Here is an 18193-nt window from a genome sequence, read left to right on the forward strand (position 1 = left end):
TTTTTTTGGTAGAGACGGGGTTTCTCCATGTCTTCCAGGCTGGTCTTGAATTCCTAGGCTCTAGCGACCCTCCTGCTTCATCCTCCCAAGTCCTGGGATTATAGGCATGACCAATTTTTTGGCTTCCTTGAGTCACATTGGAAGAATTGTCTTGGGTGGCACATAAAATACCTAACATTAACAATAGCTGATAAGCAAAAATAAAAATCTCCAAAACAATCTCATAATGCTTTAAGAAAGTCTATAAATTTCTGGTGGGCCACATTCAAAGCTGTCCTGGGCCACATGAGTCCCAGGGGCCGTGGGTTGGACAAGCTTGCTCTAGGGTCTAGGGCAAACCTCATCCTAGTTTGCTCGGGATTTTCTCTGTTTTAGCACCAAAAGTTCTGTGTCCCAAGAGCCCCCTCAGGCCTGGGCAAAGCGAGATGGTTGGTCACCCTAAATGGCTCCCATCTTACTCTCAGTTAAAGCCAACATCTTTACAAAGTCCTACACGGCCCTCCATCCTCTGACCCTCATCACCTTTCTGATCTTGTCCACCATTCCTCATCCCCTCGATCACCCTACCCCCGCCATACTGGCCTCCTTGGAGGTGCTCAAAGCCGCCATTCATGCTCCTACCCCAGGGCCTTTGCACTGACGGCTCCCTCTGCCTAGAGTTCTCTTCCCCAGCTTCTAGGCATGGCTGGTTCCTTCACTTTCTTCAAATCTTTACTTAAATGTCTTTCCCAAGGAGGCCTTCCCCTGCCCACTCTATCTAAAATGCTCTCTGCGCTATTTCCGGTGCCTTCTAGTCCCTTCTATGGCTTATTTTTTCTCCTCCATGCTTTCAGCGACCTAATATCTTTTATAGTTCACTCGCTCCTCTTGTTTACCATTTGCTCCCCCTCCCAACTATAATGTAAATTGCATAAGAACGTGAATTATCTGTCTGTTTTATTTCCGGTGCTAGATAAAGCCTGACACCTACTACGTGTTTTATGGATACATTTCCTTAGCATCAACCTTGAATTGGGTCCTGGACCTCACAGCTGTATAGAGAGAGCACTGAGTAAACAGCGGCAAACCTAAGAGCAGACACAGACCAGCGAGTGGATAAAGAAAATGCGATGTATTTATGCCACGAAATACCACTCGGCCATAAAGAAAGACTGGAATAAAGTCTTGAAGCAACTCAGATGGAGCTGGAGTCCATTATTCTAAGTGAAGTAACTCGGGAGTGGAAAACCAAATATTATATGTTCTCACTTATAAGTGGGAGCCCAGCTGTGAGGACGCATAAACATTAAGAATGATATAACGCCAATCCGGGTGACATGGTGGAAACCTGTCTTTACAAAAAAAAATACAAAAAATTAGCCGGAATTGGTATTATCCACCTGTAGTCCCAGCCACCCGGGAGGCTGAGGTAGGAGAATCACCTGGGCCCGGGAGGTCGAGGCTTCAGTGAGCTGAGATCATGCCAGTGTACTCCAGCCTGGGCAACAGAGTGGGACCCTACCTCAATAAATAAATAAATAGTGATATAATGGACTTTGGGGACTCAGGGTCGGGGAGGGGAGGTTGGGAGGCAAGTGAGGGATAAAAGACCGCATATTAGATACAATGTACACTGCTCGGGTGACAGGTACACTAAAATCTCAGAAATCACCACTAATGAATTTATCCATGTAACCTGAAGCCATCTGTACCCTCAACACCATTGAAATTATATATACATGTATGACTAAAATAATAAAACAATAAAAAATGCCTAAGGACAGAGAGAGGCACAGGTGGGCAGGAGGCTGTGGCAGCATTCCCAGCCCTGCCTGGAAGTCAAGGAAGGCTGACATCTGGAGGAAGGAGGACAATTAGCAAGGTGAAAAGGCAGGTGAGACTAGTGTAAGCCTCTAAGACCAGTGGATGGTCTTTTGAGTGGATGCCCCAAAACGACCTGTGCATGAATGAGCATGTGAATGAATAAATGAGGGCTCCAGGTAGAGATAAAAGCATGCAAGAAAGCCCAGAAGGGAGAAAGACCAGGGTAGGATTGAAGCAGCATCCAGGGCAGAGGCAGGCAAGACAGGTAGGGACCACATCACGCAAGAGCCAGATACAGTAACATCTACAGACATAGCACTGATATTGTGATGGTTAATGTCGAGTGTCAACTTGATTGGATGAAGGAGGCAAAGTTTTGTTCCTGGGAGTGTCTGAGAGCGTGTTGCCAAAGGAGGTTCACATTTGAGTCAGTGGACCGGGAGAGGCAGACCCAGCCTCAGCCTGGGTGGTCACCATCTGCTTCCAGAGCGGCAAGTATTGAGCAAGCAAGAGAAGATGGGAAAGCAGACCTGCTAAGTCTTCCAGCCTTCATCTTTCTCCCATGCTGGATGCTTCCTTCCCTCGAATATCAGACTCCAAGAGATATTAACAGCCATAAGAATAATGACAGCAGCTCACGTTTATGGGGTGCTTACAAAGTGCTAGTACCAATTCAAAGTGCTTTTTCATGCATCTATTTGTTTAATTCTCACATCACCCCTTGCCTTGGCTTTAGTCTTAATGCAGGCTCCCTAGGAAATGCACCTGGGGCAAGATTTAAATGCTCATATGCTCTTGGAAAGGACAGTCTCGGGGCAGAGAGACTCAGGGAGAAGGGAAATGAGGCAGGCAAGATAAGATACAAGGTCAGTCATGCATTACCAAGCTGATTACAGTAGTTGGTTGGCTAATGTGGTCTGCCCCTAGTTAGACTGCAAAGGAGAATTTCCTGTTGTGGTCCAATAGAAGGAGTGGAGAGAGAGTGTAATTCCAGCTCCTTCAAATCTTCTGTTTCCCAGCGCTTAAAGTGCACCCTGCCAGGAGATCCCCTACATAATGTGCATGTGGTAGGAGGAGCCAGGGACCCTGGACTTTGGCTTCAGGTGGTGGGACTTGATGGACATGGACTATGTTGCCATAGCAACAGCTGTGAATCAGGAAGCAATTGAGATTCCAGGAGTTACATGAGACCCAGAGAACCTGAGAAGACTCATGAGATGGATCCAATGTCATCATTGTCCTGACTTTATGGCAGGAAACGGAGGCACAGAGAGGCTACATAGCTTGCCCACCCATACAGCCAGCCTATGGTGAGCTTAACACTACACCGAACAGAATGTGGGCCACTCAGAGTTGCAGAAAAACAAAGAATGTAGATCTAAATCTTTGAGACCAGAACTTGGAGGTGCTGGCAGGATTCTTTAGTGCACCCTAGTTATTTACAACAGACTCAAAGACTGAATTATCCTCCAATCATTTCTCTCCAGCTCTAGGAAGCAGCAAGAATTAGAGGGAAAACACTAGGTTGAAGTCTGCTTCCAAATTACTGTGTGACTTTAGGCAATAGATGCACCTTCTCTGGTCGTGTTTCTGCACATAAAATAATGATGGGGCCAGTGTAATGTTCTGGTACCAGCTGGGCCCTGCCAGTAGTGTTTGCTCCTCAGCCGCAGGGAACACTCTTGCCTGTCCCCATCCATGCCCTCTAAACCCACTCCTGGGTCTTCCACACACAGGCATGGGGCATTAGTCCATGGATCATGAGCCATGATGCCCACAGAGCCCTAAATGAGACACCCAGTGAACCACCAGCAGCAAGAATAATTTCCAGTACTTCCTTTTATTAGGAAAGGACACATTTAAGCTCTAGGGGCCTTTGATGCCAAAAATTGGATTCCCTCAAACATGGGAGAACAGGCTGGGCATCTGTGGAACAATCTTCTTAACCTACCCCACTTTCGAAGTAGGTCTTTTGAGATTGAAGTGAACAATAGGGATGAATGCCTCCTAGGGCCCTGCACTGGCCAGACAACTGGGCCTGGGACTTGAAGGAGATCAGAGTGACTGTCTTAGGAAGAGCATTGAATGAGGAGTCAGGAGCTCTGAACTCAAATCCCAGCTTCTCCATTGCTAACTCGGGTCAGTCACTTGGCCTTGCTGAGCCTCAGCTGCCTCATCTGTAAAATGGGTATAATAATCCTTGTCCTGGTGCTTCTGCTGGCCAGACAGGCTCTAAAGATAGGGTCTCTTCTCCCTCCCCTTATTACTCGAGAAGAAATCAAGACTTGGAGGGGTTTAACAAATCATTTGAGGTTACACAGCTTAAAAAATGGCAAAGCCAGGAGTAAAGCTAAGCCCAGCCCTGGACACTGGTCTGCATTGCCTCCCAGATGGAGCAGGTGGGCCCAGCTTTGTTTAGCCAGACGGAGATGGTGCAGGTGAAGTGATGTGATTCATAGGTCCGTGTTCAGCCAGCTGACCTTATAAGAAAGCACTGTCTACACTGCAAGCTAGGCCAATGGTGTTAGTACCAAGAATGCCTGGGTTTGGAGCTAGAGCCCTGAATTCAAATCCTAGCTCCACTTCTCTGCATTTCTGTCCTCTCTGAGCCTCAATGGCTGGTAAGGGGGGAAGGCATTAACCTTGGGCCTGACACCTTGTTACTTTCTCTCTCCACACTCGCTGATCAATAAAAATTGCTCTTTAATTGGTCAGGGCCAGCCACAAACACTGACTCACTTTACCAAAGGTGAGGCCGCTGTGCTTTAGGGAACTGTATCCTCCAGTGCCCTTCCACCCTTTGCTGCAGGCACCCTTTACACGTAAGCTGAGGATTAAGGGAAAGCCAAGGGCTTTTGGTAAATGCAGCCGTCTTTGCCTACCCTTTGCAGGAAGCCTAAGCAGAAAGACCATAAACTTTAGATTCTAGGAGATGGAAAGAGGGCTAAACAAGCCATTCCAGTGAATCCTACAAGCTGTAGGCATGCACTATGAGCATGATTTTCCCACTGAGCCCAGAATAAGACTATTGGGCCTGCATGCAGCTATTTTACAAGGAGCATTTTGAGTCGTTTTATATTTCTTCTTGCACATATAGGACACATGGATAGGACAGTGGATCCCAACCCTTGTCTCTTAGAAGTGATGCTTGAATATCACCAAGCACAGTGCCTATCTCCTCACAGACACACAAGGAATGGGAGCTATGATGATTCTTAACAAAGGGTGACAGGGTCATTGTGTCACCTTGTCACTGGGGCTGCTGTTTCACATCTGTCACTATGCTCTGAAGGGAGCTGCCCACATTGACAGCTAAATAAGCAGCCAGGTCCAGGGAGTGGGAGTCCAGTCTGAACTGTCCATCACCTTCTAAAGACAGCAGCAGGAGGCTAGCCAGGCCATTAATCACAACCAGAGCCTTCTACGGCTGCATCCGACATCCTTTGACACCTGCCTCTTCTAGCAGCAACAGCAGTCTCCCCTCTCCTGTGCTTCCCATGTGCAACCTTCGGGACTGGGAAAGAATGAAGAGACTTAACTCCCCCTCCTTGAACTCTGCAGAGAGCCAGGGGCCTTGGAACAGGGCTGAGTCTGTGTTGGCCTGGAGAGGGCCTCTGAGGCTTGAGAAACGTACAGTTGGCTTATCTGAGTTCCTTTATCAGGAAACAGACCTTTGGGCCTGATGGATGGTATGAGGGAGATGAGGCTTTCTAGATCACTGCACCCAGACAATGAGACACATTTTCTACCTGTTGACCAACTCCTCCTCCTTGTCCCTTCTGTTCTCCTTCCCTGCTTTATAAACCCCAACTTTAGTTGACTGGGGAGGGAGACAATTTGACAATTAGGCTGATGTGTCACCTCCAATACGGCTTTTCTTCTGGAGAAACATTTGTTGTCTCAGTGATTGGCTTTCTGTGTGGTGAGCAGCCAGACCTACGTTGAACCCCTGGAGTTTGCCAACAAAATTCTGGTTCTCTCATCAGGAATGCATTGCTTATGGCTCAGTGGCCACAGACCAGGAGCATTTCAGAAGCCCTCCCAGCAGCTTCCCAGCCATATTTGGCCAGAGATAGGTTTCAGTCTCCTTCTCTTCTGCCCCACCACTGCCAGCCCCAACTGCATTCCTGATTGCCTAGGAAGAACAGACTTTGAAATTTGACATCTGTATCCAGATAGGAATACCTGACAGCAGGAGACTCTCCTCTCAATTTGGGGTAATTCCAAAGGAATTTCCATTTGTTGCAGGTTGGACAAACCTAACTGACTGGCCTGAGAGTGGAAAGCACCCTGACTGTTTTGGTTTGAACACTCTTGGGCTTGTTATTTGCTACTGCAGTTAGTATTTTGACAATTGTTTGTTACCATAACAAAGCTTTTCCGTCCAGGCGTGGTGGCTCACACCTGTAACCCCAGCACTTTGGGAGGCTGAGGCAGGAGGATCATGAGGTCAAGTGATCAAGATCATCTTGGCCAACATAGTGAAACCCCACCTCTACTAAAAATACAAAAATTAGCCAGGTGTGGTAGTGTGTGCCTACTCAGGAGGCTGAAGCAGAAGAATCACTTGAACCTGGGAGGCGAAGGTTGCCGTGAGCTACAGAACGAGACTTATCACAAAAATAAATAAATAAAAATAAGAAAGATTTTCCTCCCTGGCAATACTTGTGGTCTGTGATATGAGTCACTGGACCTAGGCCAAATCCCTGGTGTTTGGCAAAATATCATCCAGGCACAGGAGAATGATCTGTAGCTGCTGGACTACTGGTTGGACATCAGGCAGTAGGAAACGTATGCATTGTCAAGTGTATTACCTGTCTCCCACAGTAAATCATAAGCTTCACCAAGCCAGGGCCTTTGCCTATCCCATTCTCAGCCGTATCTACAGTGCCTACAACAGTGCCCAGGACACGAGGTGGCATTTGTTAAGTGAATAAATGCTGAGCTCTAAACTCAGCACTGCTATTGAGTACCTTTGGAAAACTCACTTTCTTCTCTGAGACGCACTTTCCCCACCTGGAAAATTACCTTGAGGCTTCCTTCTAGTCCTTATGGTCTAGGGTTCTCTTAAGACCTGGGCACCCTATTAAAAATGGCCTCAGGATATAAAAGCAAGAGCAAACATGTGCAGGAGAGCATTTAATCTACCTGGATTCACGACCACCAACACCCTCACCTTTTAAATAGTTTTGGTTACAATCAGCAGGGATGTCATAGCAACGCACAGCCATACAATTGGAGCCACAGACTTGGGCATCAGGGAGCAAGCAGTGCTCCTGAGACCAAAGAACAATGATGCCACCATTAACTGCAAGCTGACTATCTTCCAATCAATGGGCTAAGTGATTCATGAGCTCTTGGTTCCTTAAAAGGATGCTGGGAAACTTGTACTAGTTTAGACCCATTTTACAGATGAGTAAAGGAGAGGCCAGAAAGTAGGGACATCAGTGAGGTCACACAGAGAGAGAATCTCCAACTTGGGGCATGAGTGGCAGAGCCCAGGCCAGGGGCCAGGCCATGTTGATATCCCAGATAGCAGAAGTGGTAGTGTCACATAGAATTGGATGATGCTTACTACCCTGGGTGCTGGGGGGGGAAGTACAGTCCCTATGTGACATCAGGGCCCACAGTGCAATTTCTAGAGTCATCTTGTAGGAAAGAGGCTCAAAGCTTGGCCAGCATGGTGAAACCTCATCTCTACTAAAAATACAAAAATTAGCCAGGCATGGTGATAGGCGTCTATAAGCCCACCTAGGGAGATGAGGCAGGAGAATTGCTTGAACCCAGGAGGCGGAGGTTGCAGTGAGCCGAGATCACACATTACACTCCAGCCTGGGCAACAAGAGCAAAACTCCAACTCAAAAACAAAAAAAAAAGGAAGAAAGAAAGAGGATGAAGTTGAGTAAGTACTTTCTGCTCCAGGCTGTGCTGGGTTGGGGGAATTGAGAAGCATGGGATGGTTGTCAACTTCTAGCATGTTAAATTGACTTTTAATGAGCATCTTCAGGATTTCTGTTTACTGCTGCATAATGAGGAAGACTTTGCTGTTATTACTTGAAATTAACCTTTTTGGATGCATCACTCACACATCATTGAAGAATAATGACTGCCTTCCTCTTCTATAAAAACGTACTTCATAAAATAAACGTATTATAAATTTTTAACAGGGAACTCACGAGATAATTTCATCTTTATTTTTCTTCATCATACAGCTTGCTCCTGACAGTATATTCATTTTCTTGCTTATTATGTGTCTCCCCAGCCAAGATATTCCCTGTAGAAAGGCAGGGCGACCCGGCCTGCTCACCAGAGCCTGGGTGTGGGGAACGGTGCCAGGAACTCAGAAAGTGCTCAGCAAATATGGGCTGAGTAAATAATATTACTGGCGCATGAAGAGAAGCTCATGGAAACTCAAAGGTTCCAGGCTCTAAAATGCCCAGGAAACATCAAAGGATTTGTTCCCTTTGGCAATGATAATCTGTTCCTCACTTCCAGAATTACCTCTGTTTGGGGACCAAGCTGCGAGCTTGGGATATATGTATCCGATCACGTAGGAATAATAAATTAAATCACCACTTCCTTTTGCATTGTGTGTTTTACGGGATGAATTGTGAGCCCCTAAAATTCATGTGTTGAAGTTCTAACCCCCCAGTACCTTAGAATGTGACAGTATTTGCAGATAGGGCCTTACAAAGGAGTGATTAAAATGAGGTCATCAGGGTAGGCCCTGTTTCATTTTTCATTTTTGAGACGGAGTCTGACCCTGTTGCCCAGGCTGGTGTGCAATGGCGAAATCTCGGCTCATTGCGACCTCCACTTCCTGGGTTCAGTTGATCCTCCTGCCTCGGCCTCCTGAGTAGCTGGGATTACAGGCACCCACCACCACACCCAGCTAATTTTTGTGTATATATATATATATATATATATTTTTTTATTTTTAGTAGAGACAGGGTTTCACCATGTTGGCCTGGCTGGTCTCGAACTCATGAGTGTAGGCCCTGTTTCATTATGACGGCTGTTCTTATAAGAAGAGAACATTTGGACACACAGAGAGACACCAGAGGCACAGCCACATAGAAGAAAGACCACGTGAGGACACAGCAAGAAAGTGACTATCTACAAACCAAGGACAGAGGCCTTAGGAAAACCCACCACTGCTGACACCTTGATTGCAGACTTCCACCCTCCAGAATCACGAGGAAATAAATTTCTGTTGGTTAGGCCACCCAGGCTGTGGGATTTTGTTACAGCATCTCTAGCAAACAAATACAGTATGCTCTACTCTCCCTTTCCCAGGTGTCATTAGAGTCTAGTAACTGTTGTTCCCATTGCTGAGATGAGAAAACTGAGGCCCAGTGAGGGAAGTGACTTGGCTGAGACTCCATGACTCCATGGGTCTCACTGCAGAAACCTTTGGGAGAGCCTGGTGCAAGAGCTTGAGTCTTCTCACATGCCCACCCCATACCTAAGTGTTGGCGAGCTTTTGGGTGGTGCCCCCTCTTTGACAGGGCTTCTGACTCCTCACAGAGGTCCTGGCTGCTTGCCCCACATGCCCCAGCACTCCCTAGTGACACAGGACCCTCCTGTGAATGGCAGGAGGTGGATGGTGGATTCACCAAATGGGACTGTGTCTGCATCAGAGACAACAGGGTTCACTATTCCACCACCTTGCTCCATCAGAGAGGCAGGCAGGTCTCCAGAGATGGCGAGGTCTCCAGAGAGGGACTCCAGTGAATTTCCTTCCTGCCCCATCCTCCTCCCTTGCCCCACTTCTACCCAGAGTCTCTAGTGAGGATGATCAGAGATGAGAGCTCCTCATTTTGGAGTGACCTCTTCCCAGTTATTATTGGTTGAATTGTGTGCCCACTTCCCTAGCCCCACTCAAAAAATATTGGAGTTCTAACCCTCAGTACTTCATAAAGTGACTTAATTTAAAGGTAGGGTCTTTCTGGGGTAACCAAGTTAAAATAAGGTCATTAGGGCCTATTCCATATAGAAAGGGGAAATTTGGATATAGACATGAACAGACATAGGGAGAAGACATCCATCTACCAGCTAAGGAGAGAGGCCCTCACAGCTCTCAGAAGGCGTTTACCCAGCTGACCATGAATTTGGACTTTGACCCTCCAGCTATGGCACTTTGTCACAGCAGCCCTGGCAAACTAACAAAGCAGTGATCTAAATGGGAATTCCCTCCCACGGGTGGGAGCTATGATTGGCTACACCAGAGGGGTCCCAGGGATGGAGACAAATTTGGGGTAGGATATGGAGTCTATGCTAGCGGGAATTTAAATAAAGGCAGCATTTGCTACCTAAATGTGGGCACACATATGCTAGCTTCGCCTTGGTAAAAAGGGAATAAATTCAAGGTTCTTGAATGTTGATGTGGGTGCACATTTGTAGGATGCATATATATCAGTGTGTCACGTGCATTCAGGGTGTGTGGGCTCATTTATTTGTTCATCGGTTCATTCATTCATTCATCATCAGTTTCTTGAATGCTTGTACACACTCATACATACACAGGATACAGAAATAAACTGGCAGAGGAAAATGATAGACAAGTATGGGGATTAAGGGAGCATGGAGGAGGAGCATTTGTTTCAGTTTGATATATCAGGGAAGACTTCCTGGAGGAGGAAGCATGTGAGCTGAAACTGGCCAGGTGAAGAGGAGGAGGAAGGTCATGGCATGTAGACAGGTAGGAAGAGAAACAGCAGCACACACCCCAAACTACACACGGTTTGGGTTGGTTCTATTGTTTGGAACAGTCCTACCCCTACCTGCACTCTATCAGCACTCTGGAATTCCAGGTAGCACAGCCAGAGAGAAGGCACAGATGCCCAGGAGTCAACACTTTATTTTGTTCAGGCTAAGCACACTGGGAGCCCAGCACCCCCGCAGGATATGCCTCTGTGGGCCCGTCTCGCCTCTTGAGGGTGCCCGTGCTGGCTGGCTCTGGACAGAGAGCCACTGGGGAGGCCTGGTCAGTCTCTCTGTCTCCAAGTTATTGTAGAGTCAGGAAGTCGTCAAGGGTGAATGCATCTCAGGAGGCTGGAAGCAAACATAGATCAGAGTTGATGAACAGGACGAAGAACACGTAAGGATTTCTTTTCTTTTCTTGGAGACAGGGTCTCACTTTGTCACCTAGGCTGGAGTGCAGTGCTTCAATCATAGCTCACTGCACCCTCCAACTCCTGGGCTCGAGTGGTCTTCCTGCTTCAGCTTCCTGAGTAGCCAGGATTACATGTGCATGCCACCAAGCCCAACTAATTTCTTATTTTTTATTTCTTGTACAGGTGGGGCCTCACTAGGTTGCCCAGGCTGGTCTCAAACTCCTGGCCTCAAGTGATCCTCCTGCCTCAGCCTCCCTAAAGAACTGGGATTATGAGCACGAGCCACTGTGCCTGCCCAGGAGGATGGGTACATTTTGACGGAGGGAATGAATGGGGTGGAGGGCCTGGAGTTCTGTATACTCAGGTGGTGTTACCGTAGCAACTCCACAGAAAGAGATGGTAGAATGTAGGCAGCAGGAGGAGAACAACTGAAGGAAAAGTTGGGACAGGCTTCCCAAAGGTCCAGAAATTCCAGGTGCAGAGTAACGTGGCATTTACTGCATCCACGGGATGCTATGCTCTATTCTAGAAATCTTTCAGTCTCATGAAACCCACAGCGTTACTTTAGGAAGCTGGTATTCTTACCCCTGTTTTCCAACTGAGGACACTGGGGCTTGGCGAGACTGCATCACTTGCCCAGAGTCCCATGGCTAGTTGTAGGGCAGAACTGACCTTTGGGGGTCTTGCTTAGCTCTAAAGCCCACCATGCATCTGCATCCTTATAGCTGAAAAACTAGCATCCTTGGAGAAGAACCTTGCTCAGGGTAGGGAAGGGGACTTGAGTTTTAAAAGGAATGGCAGAGACAAGATGTTCCGTGATGACTTCTGCTAAGGACTGCTCCTGTCGTGGATATGTGCCCTTTATTGGCCTTTGAAACTGCTTTCTGTGTCCCCGAGAGCATAATAATGTAAATGAATATCAGATCTTTACTCGGTAATTGAGAGCAGAGAGAAGGCCATGTTAAGTCAAATTAGTTTGCTCTGAAATAGCCCAAGCCTGTCTCTGCGGAAGGGGCAATGGCTTTTTGATGGGCTGAGGATGCCTCTCGAAGAAATAGAGGATGTGTGGTTCATTTGGGTCAAGGAGGCCTGAGGGTTGCAGCAAGGCGCACTCTGAGAGCCATGTGCAATTCTTTGACCATCTGAGCTGCAGATGGTTAGGAGCTGCAGCGAGCTCTGAGATTCAGTGACTGGGAAATTTATGAAGACTCGTAGGCTCTCAGGCAGCTCTAATTTCACTCATTGAAGATGCCTGGAATGTATCCCCAGGGGAAAACTTTTATAGATAAATGTAGGGATTCTAGAGTTGGAAACTAGCTCTGCCCTGGTGATTCTATACAAGTGACTTCAGTCTTTCCGATCCTCAGTCTGTCAACCTGGCAAATGGGAATAAATAATATTTGCCACCACTTGGGGATATCAAGAGTACTCAGTGACTGTCTGATGTGTCCATTCAATAAATGTAAGCCTTGGTTAGCAATGAATCCCTCTTCTTACCCTGACTCCAGACAAGTGGCAAGATGGGTGCTAGGCGGGGGAGGAAGGGTGGGGAGTAGTTCTCCCACACTGTTGCTCTGTGATTTTTGTACTTGTTCCCTCCCCCTCAACCTAAGGCCTCAGTTTCTCTCCAGATGTAATGCAAGTGGACGCCGCTATTCTGAAGGTCTCTTCCAACTTGGCCCTTTGCATGTCTGTGATCCCAGCACGGATCTCCCATCATTATGTGGACAGAATGCTACGGCAGCTCCTTCAACCCCAGATGGAAGGACATTAAGAAAATGACAGTAGGGCAGGGAAACTTTAAACATATGGCACCACCTTTTTTTTTTCTGAGATAGAGTTTTGCTCTTGCTGCCCAGGCTGGAGTGCAATGGTGCGCCCTTGGCTCACTGCTATCTCCGCCTCCCGGGTTCCAAGCAATTCTCCTTCCTCAGCTTCCTGAGTAGCTGGGATTACAGGGGTTCACCGAGACATCTGGCTAATTTTTGTATTTTTAGTAGAGACGGGGTTTCACCTGTTGGCCAGTCTGGTCTCGAACTCCTGACCTCAGGTGATCCACCTGCCTTAGCCTCCCAAAGTGCAGGGATTATAGGCATGAGCCACTGCCCCTGGCCACATCTGGAACCTTCTTTAGCATCATCCCACAGGAACCTCTTACTTTCTGATATGTCTGCATTTCAAAGTATAAGGAAATAGGGGTACCCAGCAGAGGGCTTCTGAAAAGCTTTGCATTCAGCAACACGTGACTTCAGCTAAAACCTCTAAAAATCTTGGTCTCTAGAGAAATCTGTTGTGGCATTCAGGCCAGGAGTGGCACCTGCTCTCTCCAAGGCTGCAGGCTTGACTCATTCCCCAAGAACAGCCCCAGCCTGTTGCTTTTACCTGAACTGGTTCCTACTTCTGGAGATATTTTTTCATTATGCTTGCAACGTCATCGTCTTTCCTCCCTGTCCCAGGCTCTCTGAGCTCGGGGGACGTTCGCTCATCACCGTCACCCGCAAGTCGTGGGATTCCTGGTCGACTTTTGATGCTGTCGGCACTTTTGAAGGACACGATGGAGCTGGAGGACGAGGACGAGTCGGACAGGTGAGCAGGATCCTCCTTGGGCTCTGGGCTCTCTTTCAAAATGGTCTTGATCCCTGAGAGAAAGGTACGGTCAGCCTCCTCCGGCTCAAAGTGGACGCCTGAACGCTGCGAACCGCCTTGCCCACCTTTGGCTGCTCCAGCCAAGGATGCAGGCGCCTGGGGCTTCCGGATGGCTGGGAGGAAGTCGTCGAAGTCCACTTTGGTCTTGCGTTCGTAGTTGAGGCTTGGGAGTTTCCAGCTGAACGGGTCACTGCCTAGAGGTTCCTCCATCAGGTGGGCGAACTGGCGGTTCTGGAAAACAAGCGGCTCCTTTCCGAGGTCTGGACCGGCTGCGTCGTCCACAGAGGACTCCAGACACCGCCTCCGAGGACGCAGTACGGGCGACAGCAGCGTGTCCCTGGGTGCAGTCGGGGAGCCCAGTTTTCTCCCCATGCTCGGTCTGGATTCTAAGAGGGACTCACAGGAACTGAATCGGGCCTTCGCCTTCTCAGGGAGCAGGGTTGTGCCCCCAACGCCATCTGAAGGGATGCATTTGAGGCTGGTGGACCTCAAGAGACCACCAGCAGCCCCTTCGATCTCCAGGGGTGATTTCGTCCCAGCCCTGAGAGAGAGGTTTCCCTCGTCACTGCCAGCCCTGCCCCTCCTCAGTGTGGAAGCCCCAGTAGTCTGGTAAATGGGGAGAGTGGGCCAGTCCTCCAGGCCCAGCGTGGACCCGTGGCCTCTCTGGGCTCTCTTCCTCCGGAGCCCTTCCACGAACTCCGAGAGGGCCGCTGAAGGACTGGGCAGCTTTTCCCTGGACAGCGGGGATGTATTTGCACTCCGAGAAGCCAGGGGAGAGGATGCAGCTTCCAGTCTCTCCGTGGACTTTCTCCGGATGGTGAGCCCTTCACCGTCCCCAAGATGACTGTACTTTTGCCGGCGGGCGAAATGGGGAGAAACAGGCTTGTCTTCCGAGGTCTTGCTGCGGACATCGGTGCACCAGCCTCTGCTCAGTGTCGACACCGGCTGGGTCCTCTCAGCATCCCCAGCCTCCTCGTTTATCCTGTGCCAAGAAGAAAAATGCAGTCGGTAGAAACTGCAGTTCATACAGTTTGCGCCATCGGCGTGAGAGCCCCCAAGCACACGCACTAATAGTATTTTTCTTTGGAAACACCATCCCTACCGCACTCTCAAATGAACCATATGATTTAATGTGCGAATTCAAGCCATGTAAATGATTTCTTGTTGCTTTCTGAATGCAATTTCTGTCTGTAATTAAACCCAGCTAAGTACGTCTGAGTAGATTAAAACTGCAGCTAAGACGGATGAGTTAGATTTATGAGGCATCATGTCTGACATGATAGGACCAGAGCTTACTGTGAAATAAGTAGTTTGCTTCTTCAAGACCAGAAGGGGACACGCAGTGGGTGGTTTATTTATTTTAGGCTAAGCCCAGAGGACAGTCCCACCAAGTGCGGCATCTGAGAGTCAAGACCCAAACACGTGTCTCCAAGGGATGCCCCAGGGCATCCCTGGTTGTTTCATGGGGTGCGGGGGTAGGTAAAATCTTGTTTCCCCAAAAGGGAAAGATTCACATGAAATCAACTTGAAACCAAGACTATACACAAGAGGACAGACGGTTTCTATTCTGGGACTACACCAGACGTGGCTTTTATGCAGAGGGAGTTTGTAGCAGCAGCGCCAAAAACACTTTGCCTCTGAAAATCAGGAGCCTCACAGTGGGACCAAATTACAGACTGTAAAATAAATGGCATCACTTAAAGAAGAGAGACTGGAGTCCATCAGCCTCTGCCTTAATAAATACAATCTATTTGCCCTCTCTCTAAAACAAACGACACCCTTCCCACCCACCAGCAAAGTTATAATTTATTTATTTTTATTTTTGAGATGGAGTCTTGCTTTGTCACCAGGCTGGAGGGCAGTGGCGCAATCTCGGCTCACTGCAACCTCTGCCCCCTGGGTTCAAGTGATTCTTCTGCCTCAGCCTTCTGAGGAGCTGGGACCACAGGCACGTGCCACCACGCCTGGCTAATCTTTTTGTATTTTTGGTAGAGACGGGGTTTCACTATGTTGGCCAGGTTGGTCTCGATCCCTTGATCTCGTGATCCGCCCGTCTTGGCCTCCCAAAGGGCTGGGATTACAGGCCCGGCCATAATTTATTTTTTAGAAAAGTAAAAAGGTTGCCAAATGTCAGAGTTATAGCACTGCAGACAAAGCCACTGAGGGCTCGGGTCTGAATAGATGCTGAGGGCGATGCTGATGCGGGTTTCCAATCATGGGGTCTCTGAGTGCTTTCTTGCCGGAACTGCAACAATCAGGACATCTGTGGAATTCCGACCTCTATGTACAAAGGGTGACTGGGGCTCTGCTATCAGACTTTGAGGAAGACTTCTTGCTTACCCAGTGGGATAACACCATCTCCACTCTTGATCACACGGACAGTTGAGGAGAAAAAGAACTGACCCCATGACCCAAGGGGGTTTTGAATCTGGGAAGGAAGCCAAGCCAGAGGTCCCTTGAGGTGATGTCATGGAAGGCACGAGAGGGAAGGGTTGGGCTAGGAGAGGAGCATCTTTCCCAGGGAAATAGGTGGGGATTAAAATAGACTCAATGTTGACACCTAATCCTCAATGTGATGATATTAGCAGGTGGGGATCTAGGGAGGTGATTAGGTCACGAGGGTGGAGCCCTTGTGAATGAGATTAGTGCCCTTATAAAAGAGGCCCCAGAGGGCTCCCTCGCCCCTTCCACTGTGTGAGGACGCAATGAGAAGATGGCCGTCTATGAATCAGACAACAGATCTACCTGCCAGCAGCTTGATCTCAGATTACCCGGCCTCTAGAACTATGAGAAATACATTTCTGTTGTCTATAAGCCCCCCAGTCTATGGCGGTGGTGTTACAGCGCCAGAGGAGATGGAGGCAGGCACCTAGACCCTGCCTTCCCGAGCGCCCCTGAGGACAGAGCTTCAGTGGACCCACAGACCCATGTCCTCCAGGTCTGGCAGGAGCCTCCCAGGCTGGGGCCCTGTGTGAAGTCACCAAGGCAACAATAGGCCTGGCTAAAGGCCTTCATAGACCATAAAGGCTGTGAGCATCTCTTTCTCCTAACTCCCCATGTCAGATGGGTAGAGGAGGGTTCAAATTGCGGTCTGATGATGGTAAGGAGACCCAGGTGTCGAAGTGGCAATTGGAGGAGCTACCCCCCCTCCCACTCTCTCGGACTGTCACCCTCAGTCCTTCTCCTGTGTGATCAGGCTTGCTATTTCTATCCTCTTGCTCACCCTCCTCCTGGATGCTGGTCTCCTGGGACAGACCAAGTCCTCCCTGCTTCTGGGTTTTGCACAAGTGGTTCCCTTTCCCTGGAACACTCCTTCCACTCCCCTACCCCTGGTCCCGGTGCCTTCCTCCTGGGGCGGCTGGGACAGTGAAAGAAAGGACCTTGATACTGTGTCTGCCAGCTAATTACCCAAATAATGGTTATTGGTCATGATGAATAATTTATAACCAATAATGGTTATTAATCATTAATAATTAAAGCCAATCATTATTACTACTATTTAATTCTAAATCCCCAGACCCCAACCCCACACTAGACTCAATAAAAGCCTCAATTGAAGTTCAACGAGGGATGCATGGACGAATGAAGGAGCAGCTGACCTTCTGTCTCACCATGAGAAGAAAGCTTGGTTCCCATGCACTGAAAAAAAAGCTGTGCATTTGCCCAGAACAGCTGCCTCCTTTCCTACTTCTTGCCTGTTCCCATCACAGCTGGACATGGACTGGAAGAGGAGATGGAAGGCTCCTTTGTGATTCCCTGAAGGCGTATTTATCAACATCATTGCTTTGGAATCGCTCCCTGAATACACGGCAAGATGGCATTCACACGCCTGCAATTTTTTCTTCCTTACTTTTTATTAATAAACAGCTTGGAGCTGCCAGGGGCAGTGGGCTGCCAAAGAACTGACAAAAGTCATTTCCATCCTGTCCTGGCCCTGAAAGGGGGCGGGTGTGATGAATGTTTCTCGGATGCTCTGTCTCATCCATCGCCTGACATGTGAGGGGGGCGAGATTGAGGGCTCCTGTCACCGAATCTCCCGGGACTCTGCCATCCTGCTCACCCTAGCTCCCATTGCCACTGCTGGCTGCAGACGCCAGGGCAGGGCATGAGTAAATGAAGAAGTCCCAGGAGGAGGAGAAGAGGGAGGAAGAGGAGGAGCAGGAGGAGGAAGGGGAGGAGGAGGAAGGGGAGGAGGAGGAAGGGGAGGAGGAGGAACCAAAAACAGGAGGATAAAAGGCATATGTGTAGAAAGGAGGAGAAAAGACTACAGGTCTGAACTGACAGTGTCTTGCTGACTCTCATTTCCACACCTCTGGAGTTGGCACCGAGCCCAGCACGTAGTAGATGCCCAGCAAACGCCATTGAATTCAATCAAGGTAGATGAGAAAGAAGAGGTAGTCAGGAAGAGAAAAGTGGAGGAAGCGCAAAGAAATGTGGGAAGAAGAGAATAAGGGTTAGCGCATGAAAGAAGAGGAGGCAGGGTAAACAGGAGAGAAGTTGAAATGAGAATGGGCAGAGGAGGTGGAGAGGAAGAGGAAGGAGACCCAGGGGCCTGTGGCGATGCAGAAAAAGGAAGGAGACTTAGGCAAAGGCAAAAAGGAGAGAGGAGAACGTTGCAGAGGCTTTTC

The 18193-nt window shown here is 48.6% G+C and overlaps 1 protein-coding gene and 1 long non-coding RNA gene across 4 annotated transcripts in view; one reads left to right on the forward strand and one right to left on the reverse strand.

The window, feature by feature from the left end:
* Positions 1–2178: 2178 nt before the first annotated feature.
* On the forward strand, positions 2179–16319 carry LOC119466873. The gene is made up of 4 exons (XR_005195378.1): positions 2179–2272; positions 8888–8892; positions 9110–9115; positions 16305–16319. It is a non-coding gene; the product is annotated as an uncharacterized LOC119466873 (long non-coding RNA).
* MYO18B (myosin XVIIIB) overlaps positions 10631–18193 on the reverse strand; it is a 285741-nt gene continuing 278178 nt past the window's right edge. For all 3 annotated transcript variants that reach the window (XM_017498142.2, XM_017498140.2, XM_017498145.2), the window contains 2 exons: positions 13302–14547; positions 10631–10857 (listed from right to left, as the gene is read on the reverse strand). In XM_017498142.2, coding sequence (XP_017353631.1) covers positions 13314–14547 — 1234 coding nt within the window. In that variant the 3' untranslated portion in view covers positions 10631–10857; positions 13302–13313. The remainder of the gene's footprint in view (positions 10858–13301; positions 14548–18193) is intronic.

This window comes from Cebus imitator, unplaced genomic scaffold, assembly GCF_001604975.1.
Source record: "Cebus imitator isolate Cc_AM_T3 unplaced genomic scaffold, Cebus_imitator-1.0 Scaffold237, whole genome shotgun sequence".
NCBI lineage: Eukaryota > Metazoa > Chordata > Mammalia > Primates > Cebidae > Cebus > Cebus imitator.